The sequence below is a fragment of the Megalops cyprinoides genome, chromosome 24 (assembly GCF_013368585.1).
Source record: "Megalops cyprinoides isolate fMegCyp1 chromosome 24, fMegCyp1.pri, whole genome shotgun sequence".
NCBI classification, from domain to species: domain Eukaryota; kingdom Metazoa; phylum Chordata; class Actinopteri; order Elopiformes; family Megalopidae; genus Megalops; species Megalops cyprinoides.
In genome coordinates, this window is record NC_050606.1 from 22,411,552 (window position 1) to 22,435,474 (window position 23,923).

The 23,923-nt window shown below is 41.9% G+C and overlaps 1 protein-coding gene across 1 annotated transcript in view; it reads right to left on the reverse strand.

The window, feature by feature from the left end:
- Positions 1 to 23,923, reverse strand: part of LOC118771111 (sodium channel protein type 4 subunit alpha-like) — a 121,640-nt gene that overhangs the window by 28,210 nt on the left and 69,507 nt on the right. The window contains exons 15-17 of the mRNA XM_036518988.1: positions 20,922 to 21,095; positions 19,164 to 19,520; positions 7,429 to 7,860 (exon numbers count right to left, since the gene is read on the reverse strand). Of these exons, the coding sequence (XP_036374881.1) occupies positions 7,429 to 7,860; positions 19,164 to 19,520; positions 20,922 to 21,095 (963 nt within the window). The remainder of the gene's footprint in view (positions 1 to 7,428; positions 7,861 to 19,163; positions 19,521 to 20,921; positions 21,096 to 23,923) is intronic.

Below are 23,923 nucleotides of genomic sequence, written 5' to 3' on the forward strand. Positions count from 1 at the left end.
CCCTGCTCCCCAGCCACACCTGTATTTAATCAGGCTTCAATTAGTAAGGTGTGGCTCATTACCCAATAGGCTGGTTTCCCTACAAATTGCCAAGATGTGCACCTAATTAACAAATGATTGATACAGAATTGGCAATTAGTCTCTAGGGAGAGGTGGTGAAGGCTCTCCTTCACAGGTCTCCTGTTGGAAATTACAGTGGTTCTCTCCATACCAGAAATAAATACCCTTTTACAGTGCAAAAATTCAGCTGCAAATTGATGCAATACTGCAATCTCAACTAATACATACATTTGTATTTATAGGCTTGCGACAGGGTTACACATAAAAACTTCCTCTAATGCTGCAGAAATACTCACGAGTCATATAGAAAACAGCTCACAACAAAATAGCAATAAATTAACAATCATTACATTACTTCTGTTTTTCTTGAAATCCAGTACTATAATTTACTCCTTGGCTCAACACAAATGTAAGTAAAACAATATAGAATCAACTTCCTTCCGTTCACTTGTGTCCCCTTTGTACATATTGAGCGATCGCAAAGAACAATTCGCTTCCTTATCAGAGAGGCTTACCCTGGGTACCAAAGTTTACATGCAGTAGCATTAGCCATTAATAGAGCTAAGTATTTATGGCAATGATTCAGCTTAGGTTCCTTGCTGTGCATCAGGGTGCATCAGCAGTGCCCTCCTTGGGATTCAACCCTGCAACCCTTTGGGACCAAGCTGAGTTCCTTTAATCCTGTGCCACTGTTGTACTGGCTAAATGACGCTTGCAGATACATCTTCAGTGTAGGGAACTTTTAATAAAGGCTCAGTCTGTAACAACACTCCAGAGGCATAGCATTGAATGGCTAGATGCACACTCAACCACTATTTTACAGTAAGTGTTCTAATACAAAAATGTGCCTCAGTGACAGTAACTAATTCACAGTATCACTTACACTTAGGAATAATTCTTGCTATTATTATGTCTGAATTAACTATAAAAAACAATTTCATAACCCTAAAATAAGACAATGTGAATTATTTTTAAGCCCTTACACAGACAATTTACAATAATACATACATTTGTAATCTCTGTCCCAAAATGTACAATATGAACTTCTGTTTTCACATTTTTAATAGATTTAATAGATTTTAATAGATTTTAGGGCACAATACCACACATGGAATGATGCCATATACCACATACAAATGAGCCATATATCACTTCCTTAAATCCTATGCCACCCATAAAATGGTCTAAATGAGGCAAACATGATTTCCTCAAATCTTATGCCACCCATGAAAGCATCATGTACTGTAAGATAGTCTAAATGGATACCAACTTGTGCACTACTCTGCTTACAGAATTTCCCTACAGTAACTTTCCAGGAGCTTCATTGGAACAATGCCCTGCCTGAGATCAGAGCAGGGTGAAAACCCCAGCAGGTGTCCCTCTCATTCCCTGTAATCCCCTTCCTGGACCCAGCGGCAGCCATTCCTTTGCTATTGTCACTAGGCTGCAGCATATAGTGAAGGTTTTTGCACGGATCAGCGTGCAAATCCTGGGGAGCAAGGACTGGCTGCCCATCGCCTCACCAGCCTCCCACCCGGCAGGCCACCGGCCCCCTGCTGGGTGAGCCTATTTAGCCCAGGGATGGCCTTAACGTGATTATCCCAGCCAGACGATCTGCTGGTGCCTTCGCCACCGTAATCCCGCCCTGGAGTTCATACAAAGAGGCTCACATGAACACTAAGCTGGTTTGAGCCCCCCAGCTTGGCAGGGAAACGTCACCAACGCAAACGGCAGGGGAATGTTTTTGTCTCACTGGACACAGTGAAGCATATTTTACCCATTTACAAAAACTTCTGATCCATCTTAAGTATTATTCAAAGGTAATAACATGATATTAGCTGTAATTTTGAATAAGACACAATGTACTTTCAACACTATGGTCTCCTCATCAATTATTGTAAAGGACTGAATTTCCTTCTATTTATGTAGATCTTCTTAAAGTCTTCCTGGCACAGTACTGTTGCCATTAGGGTATGCTCAACCCTTAGTAAAAGCATTACAATGCAAGGCAAAATTATGTATTTATTTTCCATAATGGGCTGCATTTGCAGATGAAGCTACTCCATACATTTGCACAGAGAATGAATGTTATGGTGGAGGATTTTTAGTGGCCATACAGTGAATGCAATGCAGAAATGGTTGTTTTCTTTTCCATCATATGTCCACCATTTATCGAACCCACGCAAGTTAATGAAACATGCAGATTTTTGCCAAGTTTTTTTTTAAAAATTCAGAGTTATGCATAGCATATGTTGGTAGTTTTGGTTCAGCCATTTTGTGATTTTTTAAAACATTCAGGAACATATTCATAAAAGGCCTCAGAGAATGGTGTCCCAAATTGACACCTAAATAAAATATTTAAATGGTCAAAATAGATCAACAATTCAATGTATAAGAGGTCCTTTGGCTGTGAAAGCCGATCCATCGGCTTCATTCTGGTACCAGGTTCCAGACTGCAAGAGACAGAGTGCACTGCTCGCCACCTAATGCCACTTAGTCAAAACTCATTTTTTCAGAATGCATCTGGACTGTCTTAACTCTGACTGCTCTTCGTAATACTGTGATAAAAGCTAGTGGCTGTAAAATGGATCGTACTTTAAGAACAGGAACATGAAAAATGCCTGGTGGCACTTCAACCAAAACATGCTCAGTGGTAAAACGTGACATAGTGATACAAGAATTTGTTGGTATATACCTAACGGCTGGAAATTGGTAGTAACAGGTTAAGGTTGTGCACCCTATGACAGCACCTACTCGATTTATGGCTGTGTTTCCCAAAATGGCACTACATTGCAACGATGGCACTAATGATTCAGTATCTATGCAGCTAATTGCCTAAGCCTACTGAATGCTCTTCCTGTCTCTCTGGATGAGAGTGTATGCCTAATGATTTAATGTAAATGCAAATGTAAATGTAGTACCAGCACTAAGCACTGTCCCAGTTTGGCTGCAGTGCTGTCTGTTATCATGGTCATCAGCTTTGATGTTGATATAGATGTGGAGGTAACACCCACTCACCCATTTGTATGAGGTGTAACCCTCCTGAGTCTGGGCATAAAAAGGCTTGCATCGTGCAAGGCGAGGTGGGAAAGACAGGGGAGACAGATCACTTCCAGATTGATCATCCAGCCTGTGATTCTCACACCAGAGCTGCAGAGATTTCGTTCTGGTGCACAACAGTACCTCGATCCAATCTCTGTGCCCCCCAGCAACCCTTTGATGTTAAGCTGTTCTGATAAGAATGTGCATACAGCCTCTTCCAAACAAAATATACTCCTCCACACACACACACACACACACACACGCATGCATGCATGCATGCATGCATGTATGCACGCACATAGACACACACACACACGCTTCCCCCACAAAACCAAGTGGCTTATATCAGCACCATGAGCTGCTTGCTATACTAGTGAAGTGCAACACAGAGACAGGTGCTGCAGTCTAAACTCATCCACTCTATCTCAACCTTCAGTGTACTGCTCCAGACTACATACTGTCCCCTTTCCTGGGATAAGTGATCACAGGTGGTGTTTGTGTGTGTGTGTGTGTGAGAGAGAGAGAGAGAGACTGTTGCTCTTTGTGCTTCTCTTTATTCTATCACTTTATGGACCTTGGAATCTGGCAAGGGCTAGCTATAAGGAGTTTTCCCTTTCACCCAGTTAGCTGATTTGGAGAGACAGAGAGAGACAGAGAGAGGGAGAGAGAGGAAAGTAGAAGAGAGAGGGAGTGAGAAAGAGAAGGAGGTAGGAGGGACGGGGGGTGGGGGACAGAGGAGGGAGCAGGATGCAAAAACAGAGGAGAAGAGAGAGGGAGGGAGAAAGGGGGAAGGGAAACCCTAGAACACATGAGAAGAGGAGGAGACAGAGACAGTGAGAGGCAGAGAGAGAGGGAGTGAGAGACAGAAATAAAAAGGGAAAAACCATGAGGGAGGGAGATCCTATAACACAGGAGAGGAAGAGACAGGGAGAGTGAGAGAGAGAATGAGAGGCAGACAGAGGAAGGGAGAGAGGGAGAGAGGGGGAGGAACTCTGAAATTGTTAACCTCTCGACAAGACCTCTGAGTAAGAGAACTGAGTCAGACAGCAATGACAATCAGTAATGGGACTCAAAGAGCACTCAATCACCCACCCCCAGTGCTCGGCACCAGCCTCATACTCCCGCAGTACATTGTGTGGGATGATAATGGCACCAAAGTATGTGTGTGAGTGTGTGTGTCTACAGACGTTGTTCTCCAGTGCTTTCTTCTATGTGCTGAGCTCCTTAAAACTTTCTGAGCAATGTTAAAACTCCAAAAGAGACTGCTCAGAGAGGGTAGACTGATTACCTGCGCGGGTGCACTGAGCGCATATCCCAAACCCCCCACCCCACAGGACACGAAGGGATTTGCTTGTCTCTAGCATAACATTCATCAGTGAAGAGGAACCAAACCAATTTGGGAATTGTCAATGTTTCATTTGAGCTAAGGTGTATTGTGAATAATTTTAATAAACAGCACTCACATATGCATTGATGTCAGTCCAGTAATTCAAGAGGACTGTAATGCATAATAGTACATTTACATAGTCCCTTTAAATACAGATCACAAGCAAGCATACCCAGACAATCCATAAATCAACACTGCTGTGATTACTGTAATCGTTAACCTGTGCTTAATTTACTGTGAAGAATCATAGTACCTTGCAATTAAGGTTTAGGCGTTCTTAAGGTAGGAGCAGGATTTGGGTTCTTCCAGTGAGGGGAACGTGTTAGCCAATACTGTTCCAATGCTGGAATATGGGAAAAAGCAGCCATGAAAAGCATTTTTGTATACTACAGTCTCACAGAGACATAAGTAGCTAAGACAAAATGGAAGTAATTTATATCGAAATTAAATGCAATGAGAGAGAATTTCATTACACACTCATCTCCTCCTAGAAACACATATGCACCATATTTATCTATATAGCTACGTTACATCTGCAGTCCCCTAGTTGTAGTGGTGGTAGTAGTATTAGTAGCACAAGTATCATGTGTGACTTAGTGTATTTACTTCCTGATGTGAACAATATGCACAGGACTCATGCAGGTACAGAATAAGTCCATCCAGGAGATCTGCCTCCAAAGCTGTGGGGAGCAGAGGGCAAGCCAGAGAGGGACAGAGCACACCTCTGTGCTGATGAACGCGGTAGAGCTCGGGCTAGCCTTGATTGGCAGCAGTGACTTACTCAGGGCCTTGTGTCTTTGCAGAGGAGGGAAGTGGCACTCACAGCCCTCCACAATGAAGTGGAGCCGCCGCCTGATTGAAGCGATAATCCCACCCCCAATCAGGGGGAGCTAATCACATCCACCGCACATCACTGATTGTCTCTGCTCTGGCAGAACTGCTCTGTGTGTGTGTGTGTGTGTGTGTGTGTGTGTGTGTGCATGCGCTCCTGCTGGAACCTCCCAGTCTCCCACTGATATACAGCAGCTTAATAGAAATACACAAATGACTGTGATTCACTGATTTCACAGATTTCCTCTCAAAGCAAACACTTAAGTCTGTCGAAGCCAACACTTAAGTCTCCAAGAAACACTGCAAAACATTTTAGAGATGATTATAGCGCTGCTCACTATAAACCTGGTGAAATTATTTGGGAAAACACTGGCACAAAGGGAGAAGAAAACAAACATGAATAAAAACTTTATTTAATTAAGTGGGGAATGATTATTGAGTTGGATGAAAAAATCCTCTTATTTTAGTATAATGTCTTTCTTTAGCTGTGTGTGTATGAAAACACCATGTGGAAGCAAATGTTTAATCGCCTCACAAAGCTGTGAGGTCAGCCAAATCCAAAACAACAAACAATATGAATATCTGTGGATACAAATGTCCTAGTTCTGTTAAGGTCTTTCATGAGAGATGGCACAGTGAGGCAATGCAATGAACAAGTTTTTTTTTTGTGTACACTCTTTGTGTGTAATCTCTGGACTGTTTTCTGAAGGAAATTAAGAAAAAAGAAAGAGATAAGATGACCCAATGTAGTAGCCAAAATAATCCAAACTTCAATGAAAAACATGAAAATGCAGACATATTGTCCAATGCACCACACAGTCTATGTAAAAGTGAGCACAACTAGAACACAACCGTCATCTGCTGGCCTTTCTGTGATGTCACAATGGTCATAAACTGCATCATCAACCCACTGTGACATCACTCTTCAAGTTGTCACTTCAAGTTGTACACAGCCGCAGTTCCATTCTCATGCTCCTCCCCTTTCCTCTAGTCACGAGTGTCTATGCATTGACACTCTAAGCACTATAGACATTTTCAATGACCAAAACAAATGCCCACCACCAAGCAAAAAGATTCCAATGTTGACATCTTTAAACAAACAACTGCTAGCTACTATAGCTAGCAAGTACCTTTATGTTGATGGGAAAATCTTGGATCTTCTGTGTTTCTGTGATTGTATACAATTGCAAACAGAAGAATCACTGATGTCACATTCATAGCCCTCGAATTTTCATCTGAAAAGGTCTACACAGGAGGGATCATCCATTCAATTGTGTGTCTACAATGTATCTCTGAATGTGAGTCATGATGGTAGCATCTGCCTTCAAAAAGAGCCCAGGATGCATAATCTTTTATGAAAAAATAATATGTACATAATACATCATAAACAGCATGGGATTAAAATCAAAACGAGGACACATTTTAACATACATAATGCAATACTAGAGAGTATGTCACCAATTCCATATATCCAATCTTGTGTATAAAATGTAGAATACATTATCACAGCTTTTTACAACACATGTATATTTTTATGCATGTATAAACATACATACATACATACATGCATGTGGCAAAAACTGAAACATTTTCTGATATATACATCAGTTTGACAAATTACACCCTCAATCAAATATACAACAAAAAAAAAAAAAACAAATTCACACTGGAGGCCTAACTAACCGACACAATAGTGAAGTATTAAAGTTATGGCTAATGTCTGGCAGATCAGCAGACCAGTAAACAACTCCACTTCCATACCAAATCATCTCAGTGCAACAGCTCCAAAGGGGAGGAAATATTATGCACGGAATTTGGGCCGCCTAATCATTCCACATACCCAGTTGTTTGGCACATTTCAATCATCTAACTACAACAGCTGAATTACTGTGTCATTTACAGGCAAGCCACCAGCTACACCACACCAGCACCTGCTATACAAGCCCTGAGATAACATCTTTTACTGCAGGAACACTGCCCCGGTGGAAATGACTGTTCTTCCAAGAGCAATGTGAGTCAGTAGTAGACCCATATCCAATGAAGGGAAAATAGGAATGATTAGACAGAAAGGGACCATACCATCTCTACTGAAGAGTGGGGGCTCTCACCTGCTTGGCTTCCTTCTCATCCTCCGACGACTGGCTGTCTTCGTCCTCCTCCTCGTCGGGGAACTCTGCGTCCGACTCCCCGGGGGCGATGGGGACGCTGACGGTCAGGCTGGGGTTGGTCATGTAGCTGTCGTTGTCGGCAACCACATACTTCCCGCCTTGGCAGGTGATGAGCCCCACCGTGCCGTTCCCCTCGGCGTGGTTGGCCAGCCGCTTCATCTTCAGCGAGGCGCCGGCCTCCCGGGCCTTCTCCCGCCGCCGCTTGAAGTTGCCGCTGAAGAAGTCGAAGATGGCCCTCCTCGCCCAGCCCACGCCTGCCTGGATGCGGGCGATGGCGATCTGCAGGTTGTTCATCTCGCCGTCTTCGTCCGGTGCCGACAGGTTGTCTGAACTGAAGGAGCTCAGCAGCAGTGCCAGAAAGAGGTTCAGCACCTGTAAGAAAGCAGCAAAAAACATTACAAAAATGCACACAGCACCGACTTAGAATATGAACCATTCTCAAATGGGCATTTTACTGTGTTGGAGCATTTGGAATGTTTAATGGCAGATTATACTCAATGCTTAATTTCAATTAATTAATGTATTAAAAGTTTTATTACGCATCAGGCATATGTCTGGCCAACTACTGCATGCTTCAGCTTCTTTTTGTTCTAGCGTCAATCTGCCTCTGTCAATATGCAGCGTAGGCGAAGCATAGAACTGACATTGAACTCTGCGTGGAATTCCCTGTTTCTCAGAAGACATAATTGCTTGTAATCACTGGAAGGGTTGTACCTGTTTTGTTAACTCTGTATGCTTCGACCAATACTGAGCGTTGAAATGTAATACAAGCATCTCTGAAGACTGGCCTTTGCATTGATGTTTGCTGAAAGGGGTGTACAGGCACAAAGGCACTGGCATCTGCATGCAAAGCCAACATATCCACCCTGATCACAGAGAGATCCAGGGTGCAGCCCTTCACGGCTGAGTCAGAAGACACACCCAGCGTACTGTCTGCAACAGCCAGTTACGTACCTGCCTCCACCCACCATCACAGGGCATGAAGATGAAACATGGGGTGGCAGTGTAGCAAAGTGGCAAGGAGCAGGGCTCATAACCAAAGGGTTGCTGGTTTGATTCCCCATAGGGGCACTGCTGCCGTACCCGTCAGCTAGGTACTTAACCCACAGTAAATATCCTCAGTAAATATTCAGCTATGGATAAGAAGTAAAAATTGTAACCTATGTAAGTCACTCTGGATAAGAGCTTCTGCTGAATGACAATAATATAAAGTAATCACAGGCGATCATTCCTACCAGTGGCAATGAAACTGTTCAACGCCTCCCCCTTCTGCCCTGGGGAGATCACCCAGTGCAACACTCATGTGCAATACATTAAGTGCAATATGTGCAAGGAGCACACTATGGACATATGCAACTGTCACTTTAATGGTGCAGTTTGCAGTTGCAGTAGTTATTGTTCTATTTATTGTCCTTATTGCCCTATGCTTTTTGTTTATTTTAGGTTGTGTACCTCTGTTCCCAACATACTTGACTGTTGGCAAGGCAATTCCTTTTTGGATCAATAAAGTGTTATCTATCTATCTAATGTAACTTTCCACCCTACAACATTACAGCTGCAACATAAATCCCATTAAAAAATTTAAAATCAAAACCAATGAAAGCAACAGAAACAACCGAAAATGAGCATATAAATGCAGAACAGAAGGAGCACATTAGATAAGTAAAAAGGAATGTGTAAATAGTGGAATCCCACTGGAACATGGAAACTGCTGGATAATGGGCTTAAATTGCTTGTGATGGTACACATAGTTTGTTTCTGAGGATCCCCTTCCTCATTCTGCCATGCTGCTAGCTATATCTGCCTTAAATGCATGGAATGGTAGTCAGAATTCAGAAGAGATGTCTGAGATGAAAGATTGGGCAGAATTACAGCATACAATTTGCCTTCCAGACCTTAAGAGGCAAGATGAAACCCTTTTGCAGAAACAAAAATCTGTTGAAATCAGTATGTTAGATACATCCAAGTTCCACAAATGCACTGCGTAAGTTAATGTTATGTTGTGGATGTTCCCAGCCCTGCATAATGCCATATAACCAGCATAGTCACTTATTCCACTGTCAACCTAAAACTTACAAGCAGATGTTAGACATTGTAAACAACATTTCTATCTGTGTACAACTGAGCTACCTGAGTTAGCTCGATAGTAACAACAGCATCTACAGCTGGACAGCATACTAACTATTTATTTGTCAAATAAAAAAAAATAATAGTTGCAGTTTGAAGTATGTACGTTATGCAGAAGATTAGCTGTGAAAATTCCAAACACACCCATGTTCCATACTCCTCAGGGATAATTAAACAGTGGATACACCTGTAAGTGTATCAACTGCTTTCTAAACAAGTTCAGTATTACAACTCAAGTATAACTAACGTCCAGCTGTATAAATGGATAACTTTGTAAAAACCTGTAATTGATGTAAGTCACTCTGGATGAGAGTGTCTGCTAAATGGCAATAATGTAATGTAATATAATGTAACACCAACAACAGCAATGATAACAATACTATAATATCGGCAACAATACTGTAACACAACCATGGCAAAAGCAACAACAATTCTGGAATACCATCATGGCAACAGCAACAACAACAATACTGTAACACCAGCATGGAAACAGCCAAAACAACAATACTGTAACACCAGCATGGAAACAGCAACAAAAATACTATAACACCAGCAACAGCAACAGCAACAACAATATTGGAATGCCAGCACTGGCAACAGTGGTAACAATGCCCCCTACAGCAGTCCTGGTGTCTGAGGAAGAGTAAGGCCCTAAATTTACCCCTGCTTCAGGGGGTAAATCACATTTAACAGCTTGTGACCATCCGCTGCAGGTTTTCAATTAGTGTGATGGAACACCCCTTCCCAGCGTGCATAGCCTGCCCCAAACTGCGAGTCTCACCCCTGTGACAACACGATGCCCCTTGGCAACGCTGCCATATTAAGATCTCAGTCCAAAAAAGAAAAGCACCAGCATATGGATGTTCAGAGCCCTAAAAAAATAAATAATATATATGTATAATGCAACTTTCTTCCAATAGGCACAGTTTAACAGTCCAGTTTATCTTCGTACTGGCCCTGCTGTGGAAAACAAGCAGTTCAGTAAGAAAGGAGAGGAAAAGATGTAAAACAAAACATGGATCTCGATTAATGTGGATGTAGAAAAATGCACCGGGATCAAGTCATTGTAAAGTTCCAAACAAAGATTTGAGAGGACAAATAATGCACCTAACCACACATAAACAAACCAGTCCTGCCCACAACAGGAAAAATCCCATTTGCTACTTCCTTTCCATGTCAGCTGTTCAAAGCAGTCCCTTACTTTCCTCTGTTTTTAATATCCAAATGGGGGGTCAAATAACTTCGGCCCATGGCCTGGTCTGATCCCTTTGTCTGACTCAAGACAAATGTAATAAGTACCTCTATAAACACACCAATTGCAGCTTTCAAACCTTGACTGCATGGAAATTCACATCTACAGAATCATGAATAAATAAAATATCTGCAACGTATTTTAGACCCATTACTATAGGTAGGGCTGGAAAATAAGGCCATAAGAGAGACATCAGAGGAGCAGGATGTTATTGTTGTACCCCTCCTCTCTACATCCCATAAGGAAATCAACCTGTGCTGAGCAATGAGGCTTCATGAAGCCCATAATGGGTGGAGCTATCATGTGTTATCAGTGTCTCACTTAGTTGTAGCAATCATAGCATCTTGCCAACAGAGTCAATTGGTCAATACAAGCTGGTGATTTACAGCACACGGTGGCTCCACCCACTCTGGGCCTCATAGTAATAAGCTTTGATCTCCCATCACTTCCTGCACCTACTGCAAGAACAGGTCTCATTTTACATGCTCAAATTATGAATGACATATGACTCATGCTGGAATTACCAGGGCAGGAAAAAAGGGGATGAACGCTAAGCTTGACGGACTATTCAGACATATTCCCAATCACATGCGGGAATGACGCAGAACAGAGCACATGCAAGGGTGAGCACCAAAAATAGCCAACCAGAGAAAGGGGGGAGGGCTGAAAAGGTCCCTATGGTCGATTTAGCTATTTTTCAACAGTTCAGTTTTGAGAATACCAGCACTGAGGGACAGCACTGCCATGCTGAGCGCATGTGGTTCCTTCATAGTGCTCCAGGCCTCTAGGGAAGTGAGAAAAACATCAACAAAGATCACATCGCCTCACATGGGATTTTAGTGCATAACCTGTGGGATGTTGTCCATGGTAATAGTCCATTAATAGAATAGGGAAGTAATGCATAAATAAATCACCAAACGCATGATAAATTGGAGCAGAGCAAATTTTAGTTAAATTTTGCCCTCTGACTCAGACAGAAGAAAAGTGTGGAGGTTAAGTACCACTGCTTTAACACAGTGTTGCAGGCTGTAGAACAGATATTTCGTAAAACTGGATTCCACTCTAGAGGTATTTAGTAAACCTTTGAAAATGTTTCATGTGCCCTAGAGCAGTAGCTGAGTTTTGGTCCTTTGTTTACCTTCACATATGCTTGTGTGTATCACAACACATAATTTTTAATGTAATCATAGTTAACAAACATAAGATTCTGCCTGTATAAAAAAAGCATGCAGAGCCTACTTAGATCTTTTGAAAAATCCATTATACTAATCTGAAAACTTTCAGCATTCACTGCATTAATGGGGCATTTAATCCCTCCAGTGATGAGCTTCAGGGAGACTGTGACGGAGTGCCGTCACTACAGTTGAGTATGCGCTCTGAATGCCATACCAACGAGCCTGGCTCTTTGGCGTCGCGGTCAAAGTTGCATGTTTGGTACCCCATAGACCCGGGTTCAAGGCTGGGCGGGGCAACTGCTCTTGCCCTTCGCTTCAAATGGTGTCAGAGTGGGATGGCTGGCTGCGAGGCCATCGGAGGCGTGCCCAGTGTGTGAGCTGTATGAGGGACCCCCAGGTTAGGTTGACCCTGGTGTGAAGGACCCCAGAGATGGGTGAAGCACGGTGTGAGGGACCCCAGAGATGGGTGAAGCACTGGTGAGTGGGGCACCCTGGGATGGGAGAAGTATGGCAAAAGAATGCGTGCGTGAAGTGCATGGGCGTGCTTCCCGAAGGGGAGGGCAGTGTGACGGAGTGCTGTCACTACGGTTGAGTATGCGCTCTGACTGCCATACCAACGAGCCTGGCTCTTTGGCGTCGCGGTCAAAGTTGCATGTTTGGTACCCCGTAGACCCGAGTTCAAGGCCGGGCGGGGCGACTGCTCTCGCCCTTCGCTACAGAGACCTACATGTACACTATGCCGGGTAGCCCCACCTACACTTGGAATGTGCAGCAGATGGTAGTTTATTCTTGTAGTGATTCACTGGACTTATAGATTCAAGTGCTAATGCTTGTGTGATGTAGGCTGTTGGATAGTTATGAGTAACTGGCTTACACAAATTGATTATCTAGCAAAGATGCACTGTAATTGTTTTTTACATGCTTCTGCAATATATGAGAAGAAAGGTTATTGAGTGCATGCAGCGAAATTCTGTGAGTCTAGAATCCATGGAACAACATGCAGTATTTTGCATTCCATGTGTGTGGTTCTTTGTGGCAGATACTACTGGCTTAATATAAATTTAAACACACAGGGATTCAAGAGATACATCAATATACTGTCTCTCCTTAAGAAATAACCCATAGACTGGGACAGAGATTGTGGGGAATTTTGGCATATCAATCCACAGACCAGATATCTAGTAAAGTGGGGCATTTATGTGAATGCACATCAAATTTTAAAAGAAGGAGAAATTTAGGCCAAACAAATGACAGTAGATACAGACCACCTCAGTCCAAACCTGAACAAATATCACTCCGTCACACAGTAGTACACAAATTGGTGCCAAACTATACCTATAGAGCTAATGTGGCAATATAAAAATATAAAACAACTACTGTTAAGCTTCTAAAATAGCCTTAAGTAATACACAACAAAGGCAAGATTTAAGTTCTATAGCTAGATGGGGGAGCCAAGATGCAGTCTGAGGATGTGGGTGTTCAGTCTGTGGTGGAAGATGGACAGAGCCTTTGCTGTCCTGACCAGTATTTTAGTAAACCTTGGGAGATGCTTGTGTGGGTGTGCCCCATAGGAACATACTGTTACTTAATCAAAAAGACTCCTGAACACATTATTTTTAAACCATGCGCTGTACCACACGGTCAGATATAAGCATGTATTCCACAAGTCTTACTTTTCTTCAGCGCTCCACCGTCATTAATCGCAATTCTAATTTTTCAATTACTGAAGGTATCTTGTTTCACATGCCTCAGGATTCTCTTCAAAAGTGCATGGGGGGGGGGGGGGGGGTTGGCCTGTGCCACTAACTGCCACGGCCCAGCACGTGAAAGTCCTCTCCAGCGGATCATAAACAAAGCCAAGGTCTAAGATGTTTCTAATGAAATCAAGCACTTCAGAATACATTAAGAAGGCTCTAAGAATAAATGATGTGACTTAACCTAATTTATAAAGCTTTAGTTGACAGAGATTTAAATTGGTAATTTACTGTAAGTACTTTTCAAGGACAAATGAGTTGTGTAATGGTATTATTTTCTAATAAAGCAGGGACACATTACGATAAACTGCTGTTTGCAAATGATCTCCATCCTGCATCCATAACTACGTTTTATTGTCATCATGACTGCTTCACGAACAACCTAGAACAAAGCCAACGCTACTTAATAACATGCAGTACAAATGGAGCCATTATAATTTATGTTCCATTTCATATACAAAACAGATTTGACAGTAATTTCAAGATCCAATATTCAAGGCTAAATTCTCAGCTGCTTTTAGAAGAAGAAATTACTGTAAATCAGTTACTCTTCCTCTTACAGGGTTTTCTTTTCAATCTCAGGCTAATCTTTGAAAAAATAAAATAACATAAAACATAAAATAACAATTATTTTGTTATTATTACTGTACAGTACAGTACAATTTTGATGGGATATGTACACTGAAATTGGGTTTGTGTGTTTTGAAAAAAGTCAACAAATGTCAATCTCAAGGACACCATTCCGTTGGATGTTTGGCATTCACAAAGCTTAGTGTGCATCCAACCACTTTCCCTGGGTTAAATGTCATCATAGAAGAGCATTTGGTGTCTTTAAGAGACTGAAAAACATTGAAAGTTCACCAAGAGCTGTGACGGTAGAGACTGTTTCATTTATCTGGAAATTTCAGTCTCTCAAACTCCTTTTCCATGCATTTGAATTTAAAACAGCCAAAAATGAATGAAGCAGGCACGAATTTCGCTCTGGATTTGATCTCGGCTCATTAAATATGACTTTCCAGATCACAGCTGGATATTAATGCAACATCTGGGCGGATGAACTCAGGATGACGCCTTGCCGCTGTGCCAAACGACAGCAGCGACCGCATGAGACAGTTTTGGGATGAGATTTACATCTTAAAGACGCAGACAGTAGAGTTTCGATTGACCTTAATTTGAAAAGCAGTTGAGACCCTACAGAGTGCACCATCCCTGTGTGGATTAAGTCTGCTTTCGACTGGCGTATAATACAAACCAGTGCAGTGGGATGCATTTCACTGATGGAGTCTCACCTTCTGCTCCAGTGCTTTTCACCAGAGTCCATCTTCACAGTTATACTTTGCTGTGTTGCCTGTGACCGCCTGTGTCATGCTTGTTTGTAAAAAAAACAGCAGATTTGTTGATCAAATATGTGTGGTTACTGTACTGTGTGGCACACGAGCATTGTATGATCTTCAGTAGAATCCTGCCATCCTCAGAAATATAGATATATTATCTATAATGTTGAACATCATTACAGAGAACGTTACAATATAGAGAAAAGGCAATTCTGTCCATCCTGGCTCTTCATTTTGCCTGTCTGTATCATAATGATTTATAGATTCTATAGCCCTTCACTAAACTGCGTTAGCATGCAGCACCTTGCAGAGACAGCTTGTGGTATGTTTGTTAGACTGGGCCGGGTGCTTTTAGGGATTTAGGGGAATATCAGGCAGAACAGTAATCCAAGCTTTTAGAGAAATAGAAATGTAACCTAAAACAAACATCGGAGTAATGCTGTAACAACAATAATAAAAAAAAATACTACTGCTAGTACTACGCGTGGAGGTGATGGTGATGATGATGATAATGATGACGATGATGATGATGACAATCATGATGATTATTATTGCTGTGGTGGTCACAATGTTTAAATTATTTGTCTTATTTCATTCAACTCAGCTGGGCTCACGTGGTGCATTTTTTTACAGTCCCGAAACTCTTGCTCTTTGGCGAACATGGTGACACCCCTCTTTCCAATCACAGAGGCGAGGACAGGGAACAGCCTTAAAGCGGCCTGCAGTTAGGCCAGTCGCAGCCTTTATGGACATCCCCTCACGGAGCGCTTTGACCACACTGATGTCCTCCCTCCATGCCTCAGTGTCGTACTTTTCAAAGACCCAGATCCCTTTAAACACTATCTTTATAGTAGCCAGAGCTAGCCTGTTATTGCCAAGCTTTCACAAAGCAGCTTCTCATGAGTCATGAGGGTTTGAGGGGAGAGTGGGAGATACATGGAATAATGAAATGCTCATAAAACTCGGATGTGCTAATTCACCCAGACCTCTGCCAGGATACCGGCGCTGAGCACCAGTGACGCAGAAGCCCCTTCACGATGGCATCTCTCCTCATCAGTCGGTCTACCATGGATGGTTTGTTCATTCTCTCTAAATCAATGCTGGAGATGAGCTGTGTGGAAACACAGACTGCACTTTCTGTCTGTGAAAGGGGAGGGGCTTTACCCATTCACAGCTGTCAGTCATGGTCAGGTCCTAGGGTTCCACCCGGGGCTCTGGGCTTCATTATGGATGATTTTAAGCACGCCTGCCTTATTGGTGAGAGTCAGTAAATGTACACAGCCATGGGACAGGAAAAAATGCTCAACTTTGGGTAAAATGGACACGACAGTGTGAAAAACTGTGAAAAAAAGAAGAGTTAATGCTCTATTTCATTTACCGAGTAGAGCTCTTAGTTTCCAAAGGAGTTACTATGACTACAAACTAAACTAAAGTACCCTCAGCTACTCATTTCTGCTGTGCATCAAGCAGGAGGGTACTACACATTAGTGGTGGCTGAGGTGAGTCATCCCTCCTTCAATTTAAGGTATTCTGAGATCCTTGAAAGCCACCATATGAATCCATTATTATTATATAATGTTATTATTTTCTTGTATCTTGTAATACATCTATAGAACCGGGTCCAAACAATGCTCCTTGGGTGCTATAAGATAGATTGTCTTTCATGTAATGGAGAGCACCCTCCTAAAATATGCACTGTTCCTAGGAGGGTTATCTTCTGTACATCTTGGATGTTGATGTTGCTTGGAATCCTATTGGTAAATTTTTCCAAGCCTTTTTTACAGGTCCTAGCACTCCTATAACCACGGTTATAATCTCTGTGGACATTCCCCACATTCTTTTGTTCTCCATTTCCAGGCCCTTGTACTTGGATAGTTTCTTAGCTTTACAGATGTGTTTCATTCTGATGGTATAGCTACATCAACCAATATACACTTTCTTTCACTGTTCATTTTGATAACAATGTCTGGTCTGTTCGCACGTATCTCAGTATGAATTGGCATATCCCATAAAATTGTAACTCAATAAGATTCAGTGACAGTATTGGGTTGATGTTGGTACTACTTGACTGTTTTTTCAACATTGTATTGCTTACAGATCTTCCAGTACAGATATGTTGCTATTTTGTTGTATCTGCAAACATGTTCTGTTTTTGCCCGTTCTGGACAGCCTGAGATAATGTCATCAATGGTTTCCTCAAATATACCACAGATCCTGCTGAACAGATCTGTTCCATCTTTGATTATTCGATGGTGGTAGGATCTGGTGACAAGGCTCTGGTTATTATTATTATTATTATTATTATTATTAAACATTCACACTTCATTCACTTACAAAACATTCATTCACTAAACAGTCCCTCCTTGACATTGTCAGCATGCTGGTCTCTCCTTGGAGGTCCAGTGACACACTGTTCAACAGGATGCTAGTTTTGACATATCCCATCAGCCCATAGGGCAGATGAGATCCCCATTTGCACACACCCAACAGTGCCGTGGAGCTGACATTAAATTACTCTACCCAGAGTGAGGACCTGCTGTCTATCGATTGGTTACATCACCTCAGTTCCACCAGAAAAAAAATGCAGTGGCACAAATTCATATTATATGAAAGATGTGTGCATTGTAACCTGCACTGGCAGTTGTGTCTGTGCAATAGTAAACACCACAATGTATCAAAATGGTAACACATAAGATGGGTTCAATTTTTTCTCATTATGCAAACATCATAATGCTTAACTTTTTAAAAATACATATCTTTAGATTTTGTGAACGTTTGGCATGTGGTAGAAGCCCGTTGACGTCAAGGTAATTTCAACGTGATTTGTGTTGGATGGGCGCCTTGTGGAGTCCATCAGACACATTTCACACCCCAGTAACTCCTTCCCCGTTTTGGCACAATCTCTACATGCGCCCTAGCTCTCTGGTGCTGTCACGGTTTAGTGATGCGAGGCCAGTCTCTGACACTGCCCTCACCTCTGTAGGTACTGCGTCCCACTTTGAATAATTCTGATTATTCACACATGTGCTTGAACCTGTCCCCATCAGCACTGATGACAGGTTTATGCCCTGCTCGGTGCCACACATTTGAGATTCTCTGCCTACCACAGATACTCCAACACCTGCTGCCCTGGCCTCAGATTTCTTAGGGTTCATGCTGGACTCAAACTGCCCGTGAGATAACACAGCAGTACAGAATATACAAACAAAATGACTTGCACCCATCAAGGGTCAAGGATGCCTGGACAAACCGAACAAGGATGGCTGGGCAACAGGCCACAATTTACTACCGAAGGTGACTGGGGCTTAGAGCACTTTGATTGGCTTTGTAATTAGTGTCTGAGTACCCTGCAGCAGGTTAGAAACTCACCACCATCCTTCCTATCACCACCACTACCCAAGACAAACACTGCTGGGTTCAGGGTCAGGGTTAGGGATGGGGTCTGGGATAGAGTGTAAAAGTCAAGGTTAGGTTTAGGTTCAGAGTTTAGGTCAGGGTTAAGATAAGGTCAGTGTTCATATTAGGAATAGGGTCTGGGTTGGGGTTCGGATGAGGTTTAGGTTTAGGATTGTATTCAAGGTATAGGATTAGAATTAGGATAGAATTAGGGTCAGCGTAAAACCAGGGTTAGGATTAGGATTGTGGCTGGGGTTATGATTAGAAACAGTGTTGGGGTTCAAATTAGGATTGGCACTGGGATTAGGATAAGAATCAGTGCTGGAATTAGGATTAGGGTCACGGTAAAGTAAGGGTTAGGATTGGATTCATGGTTGGGATTATCATTAGGATCAGGGCTGGGGTTAGGATTAGGATCAAGTTAAAGTGAGGATTAGGATTGGATTCAGGGTTAGGGTTATTGATTAGGATCAGGGTTAGCATTATTATTAGGATTAGGATCAGAGCTGGGGTTAGGATTAGGGTCAGGCTAAAGTAAGGGTTAGGATTGGATTCAGTGTTGGGATAACGATTAGGATTAGGATCAGGGTCGGGGTTAAAATTATGATCAGCACTGGGGTCAAGATGAGGAGCTTACCACCAGGTTTCCTATCACCATGACCAGCATGAAGACAAGGATGCAGAGGGGCTGCCCGGCAACCTCCATGCAGTCCCACATGGTCTCGATCCACTCCCCGCACAGCACGCGGAACACGATGAGGAAGGAGTGGAAGAAGTCCTTCATGTGCCAGCGCGGCAATGTGCAGTCCTTGGAGATCTTGCACACACAGTCCTGGTAGTTCTTCCCAAACAGCTGCATGCCCACCACGGCAAAGATGAAGACAATGATGGCCAGGACCAATGTCAGGTTGCCCAGGGCGCCCACAGAGTTTCCGATGATCTTGATCAGAGTGTTCAGGGTGGGCCAGGACTTGGCCAACTTGAAGACCCTCAGCTGTAAAAGGTAAAAAGAAACTGACAGTTACAAAGAGGACAACAAGATGAAACAGTAATATAATTTGAAATGAATGAGAAAGAAATATTTGAACTAAAATATAAACTATATACTTGCAGAGGTTCATGCATTCATGATAAAAAATATTGCTGCAAATATCCATAGTAAAATATATAATAATATATATAAAATATATTATAAATTATGCAATTTTGTGGATAAATTATATATCCACAAAATTGCATAAATAAAAGTGAAAACAATTTCTATACATTAAAATCTTTTTTGTATATTTTACATGCATTTCATATATTTGTGGCACTTCCTTAAATAAAGATGAACCTTCGTTAACTAGGTTTTGCATGATTTGAGCTAAGCTTGAACATAATTGACAAGAACAATTATATTTAAAAGTATTCTTTATTCTTTCTCATATTCTTTCTCTGAAGACACAGAAAAAGGAAAAATAACAGAACTACAGTACTTCATATACATCTTTAGCAGTTTAATATGCTGTACATTTAATTATATCAGAGAAAACAGAGAAAGACAGAAAGAAGGAGAGGAAAAAGGAGAGCTGGGTCAGTTAGTGACAGTGGACATGGTGAAGAATTTGATTACACGAAAAGCTCATTTAAATAATGGTTGGACTGTGGTGGCATCAACTGTCTTGTATTTCAAAGTAGGATAGAGGCTGTTAAACGCTCCACACTTAAAAGGGTGCAATTGATCTAGCACAATTAGCAGGTTATTGGTTTTGAAAGTCTGTGCCTTTGCGGAGGGGAATTCAACGCCACACATCTCGTGTTGGCAGCTACATAGCAGCCTCCCCACAGTGCTGGAACGGGCCGAGTGCACCTCCCACAATACACTGAGCAATAAGGGCCCCAGCTCGTAAATACAGAAAAGCTCATTATAAAAAGCTGATAATGTGAAGACTGCTTTAGCCAGCTATTTCTGATGGAGTGATGAAACACCGAAAGGCATTTGGGGATGGAGAGAGCAGTGGCTGCCCGGCCAAACTGACCTGTATTTCATGGATACTGGCTGTAATTGAATTTAGACAGAGCCGTTAAAATGTGTAACCTGTTGATCCAAATTCCATTGATACATGATTAATGACTTCACGTCCACACTGCCTGTAAAATTTGAGGTTGAGTTGCCTGGAAGGGAGGTTCGGTGGTTAGAAAGAAAACAGGGTGGTTTGGAGGAGAGGTTGTGTGGTTTGGAGGGGAGGTTTTGCAGTTTGGAGAGGAAGTTATGTGGTCTGGAGGGGACGTTTAGTGACTTTGAAGGAAGGTTGTGTAGTTTGGAGGGGAGTTTCGGTGATTTACAGGGGAGGTTGTGTAGTTAGGAGCATAGGTTTGGAGGTCTGAAGGGGAGGTTGCCCTGACACATTACCAGTCTGAATGAGCGCAGGACAGACAGTCCCTCTACGTTGGACAGCCCCAGCTCCATCAAGCTGAGGCTGACAATGATGCTGTCGAAGATGTTCCAGCCCTGCTGAAAGTAGTAGTATGGGTCCAGGGCAATGATTTTGAAGACCATCTCCGCTGTGAAGATCCCTGTGAAAACCTAGCAGTCACATAAAATACAGTTTTATCACAGCAGTCTTACCTAATGCCTCCTTTGGTACCACCAAAATGAGTTAAAATGAGTTATCTGTGAGTTAAATTACATTAATTAAAGCACACCCACAGCTACTCTGTGACCAAAATGACTTTTATAATTTAAATTTACAATCATCATGTAAGTTTAAATTATGTCCAACTGGACCTTCCAAGCAAAAAAGTAAAGAAGTACTTGAAAATGAAAATGGTCAGTTAGACACATCAAGCATGCACAAAGTCATTGAACACTCCAAGGCTGGTATGAATGAGTTGTATCCCCACTAAATCAAGTGACCCGTGCACATACAGCTGTCATAATTTTAAAAAAAGAAATCTTCTACTGTCCTATCATTTAACGAAGAAGGCAGGTATGTGCTGTGCCAAGGTTGTATGGCGGAGCATAGTGGGGGACAAGTGGGCAGTGTCCCCGGTAACATTACTGAGGGGACAGTCTGTTGGCCCACAGATCTAAAGGCTTCTTCAGGCATCTGCTTTACAATCACATTTCAATCTAGCCATTCAGAAGGCGCTCTAACCCAAAGCAACTTACAAAAACGCTTATGAAAAGCTTAGGCTGTCTGTCTGTCCACACGCAGTAACAGTATTGTACCACTAGAGGTCAGAGGTCAGAGATCATCAGTTCTGGAGATTTCTGTGCTGGACACCTCAGTCCAACCCTGGTAAACCAGCACGATGAGAAAAAAAGCTTCTTTATGACTGAACAGAAAAGATCCCCAAATTAGCATAGGATTAAATTAATCACTGGAATGCATTTAATGCTGGCTTAACAGAGCTGAAAAAATGCCTGTGAATGAAGTGTATGTCACTTTTGATAAAAGTGTTTGCCAAATGAATAAATGTAAATGCCTGTAAATGAAAATGATAGCTGCACAGGAAATATTGCGGTAGTAGTAAGTCTTCAGATTTGTTACATATTTTAATGTCGTAGAATATGACACAAATAAATATATTAAGCTCCTTTCTAGTGTTGCATTTTAATTAAAAAATGAATCCTTTAAGTCAATTTTGAAACACGCACCCAAAATGTCCTTTCCCTTTTGATTGGCATTACCCTGCAGTTATAATATAGAGAGTGTTATTATTATTTTTTATATATTACAGAACAAAACAGGTGACTCCAAATTTGATGTGGTCTTTGGAGCAATCTGTTTAGCAACAGGGACATTTCCCTCAAGCACTGAGCATTCAAGAATCACCTTTCAACAAACAGCAGTGCTTGCTATTTCATTTACATTAATTAATTAGCTCTGTGGATGTGTCTCACAGACCTCATTATCTCTGGTATTTAATAATGCTGTCCCATTAATGCAGGAATATGCATGTAGTCAGAGCAGTTTGAGAGGAAAATTGGTGTAATTATTCAGGAGAGACTCCTGGAGGCTTCCTGACAACACAGCTTCTGTCATAAACTCCTGCAGCAGTGACAGCAACCCGAGTTGTCTCAGTCACAGAGCAGGAAAGAGTGCTCCAGTGGTGTGCTGCACAGCGTTTACACCTTAAACACGAGTTCCACTTCATTCTACTGCATAATTAAATAACTATACACCTTGAATAAACACACATCCACGCAAGAACACATACATACAACATACAAGCGCTGCCTGACTAATGCCAACATACCCTGAAAGCTCATACTAGTGCAACCCCAAACATTTCCGTCATTCATACGTTTGAATTTAACAAATACATCAACAAATACAACTTTAAGACAACTGACAATGCCACAGTAAAGGAAAAACAAGCTCTGTCAAAAAAGGAATTAATGAAGTGACTACAGGGACTACTTGAAGCTGAGTACTTTCAGCATGGCCATAACCAGGGTTTGTGGTCCGGTGGGGAGGGGGGCTTGGGGGGTGCGTTGGTGTTTAGGTTTTGTCAAAATTGCACATATAACCATTACATAGCAAAATTTGAAACAAATTTTATTCGTGTTTTAAGGTACACCATCTGAGCTGGACTGTACTGCAATATGCATTGCTGAATGAATAATAAAACATAAGAACATTATCTAGAGCATCAAAATACATAGGACTACAGTATGACGCATGATAAGCTAAGGTTATTTCTAACCTTAGCTAGCTATAAAAATAAAAGAAAAATGCTTGAGAGTAACACCATTACAAGCTAATGTCATACAATTACATTCATTTCCAAATTTGGCTTTGAAATGTTTTGTAGGCTTACTATTATTGATACCGTCACCTACATAAGCTGTTTTTTAATCAATGGCATTGTGTGAAACGTTAGCTAGCCTACTAATATGAAAGAAATAGCCTAGCCTTCATCATGGCTAGAGTACGCATATTTAACATGTTTCATACAATTGCCTTTACTCCAGACACTGTACCAGATTACTGTTTTGAACATATCTTACAGATAATGGCATAACGATCATTGCTTTGTCTTACCGAATGATATGCTGCCAGTTCACACACAAGCCACCTGCTGCTGCCAACATGCGTAAATTCCAATTGCTGCTGTCAGTGGAAGTGCTGATGATGCAAGAGGCTGCGTTCACGCCCTCTCTCACAACTCTCATACACAGCGGACACTAAATAACAATTCTTAACTGAATTAAGCATGCACTCGTCTCGCTAAATTGTTATTTAGCGGACACTAAACAACAATTCTAAACTGAATTAAGCATGCACCCGTCTCAGAGGAGAAGTTCTCAACCACTGATTTTTTTTATCCAGTTGTATTTAGTTTCAAATTTTATTTTTAGCTCCAAAACAATTACCGAGGTCCGGACCTCGGTGACCTCATAGCAGG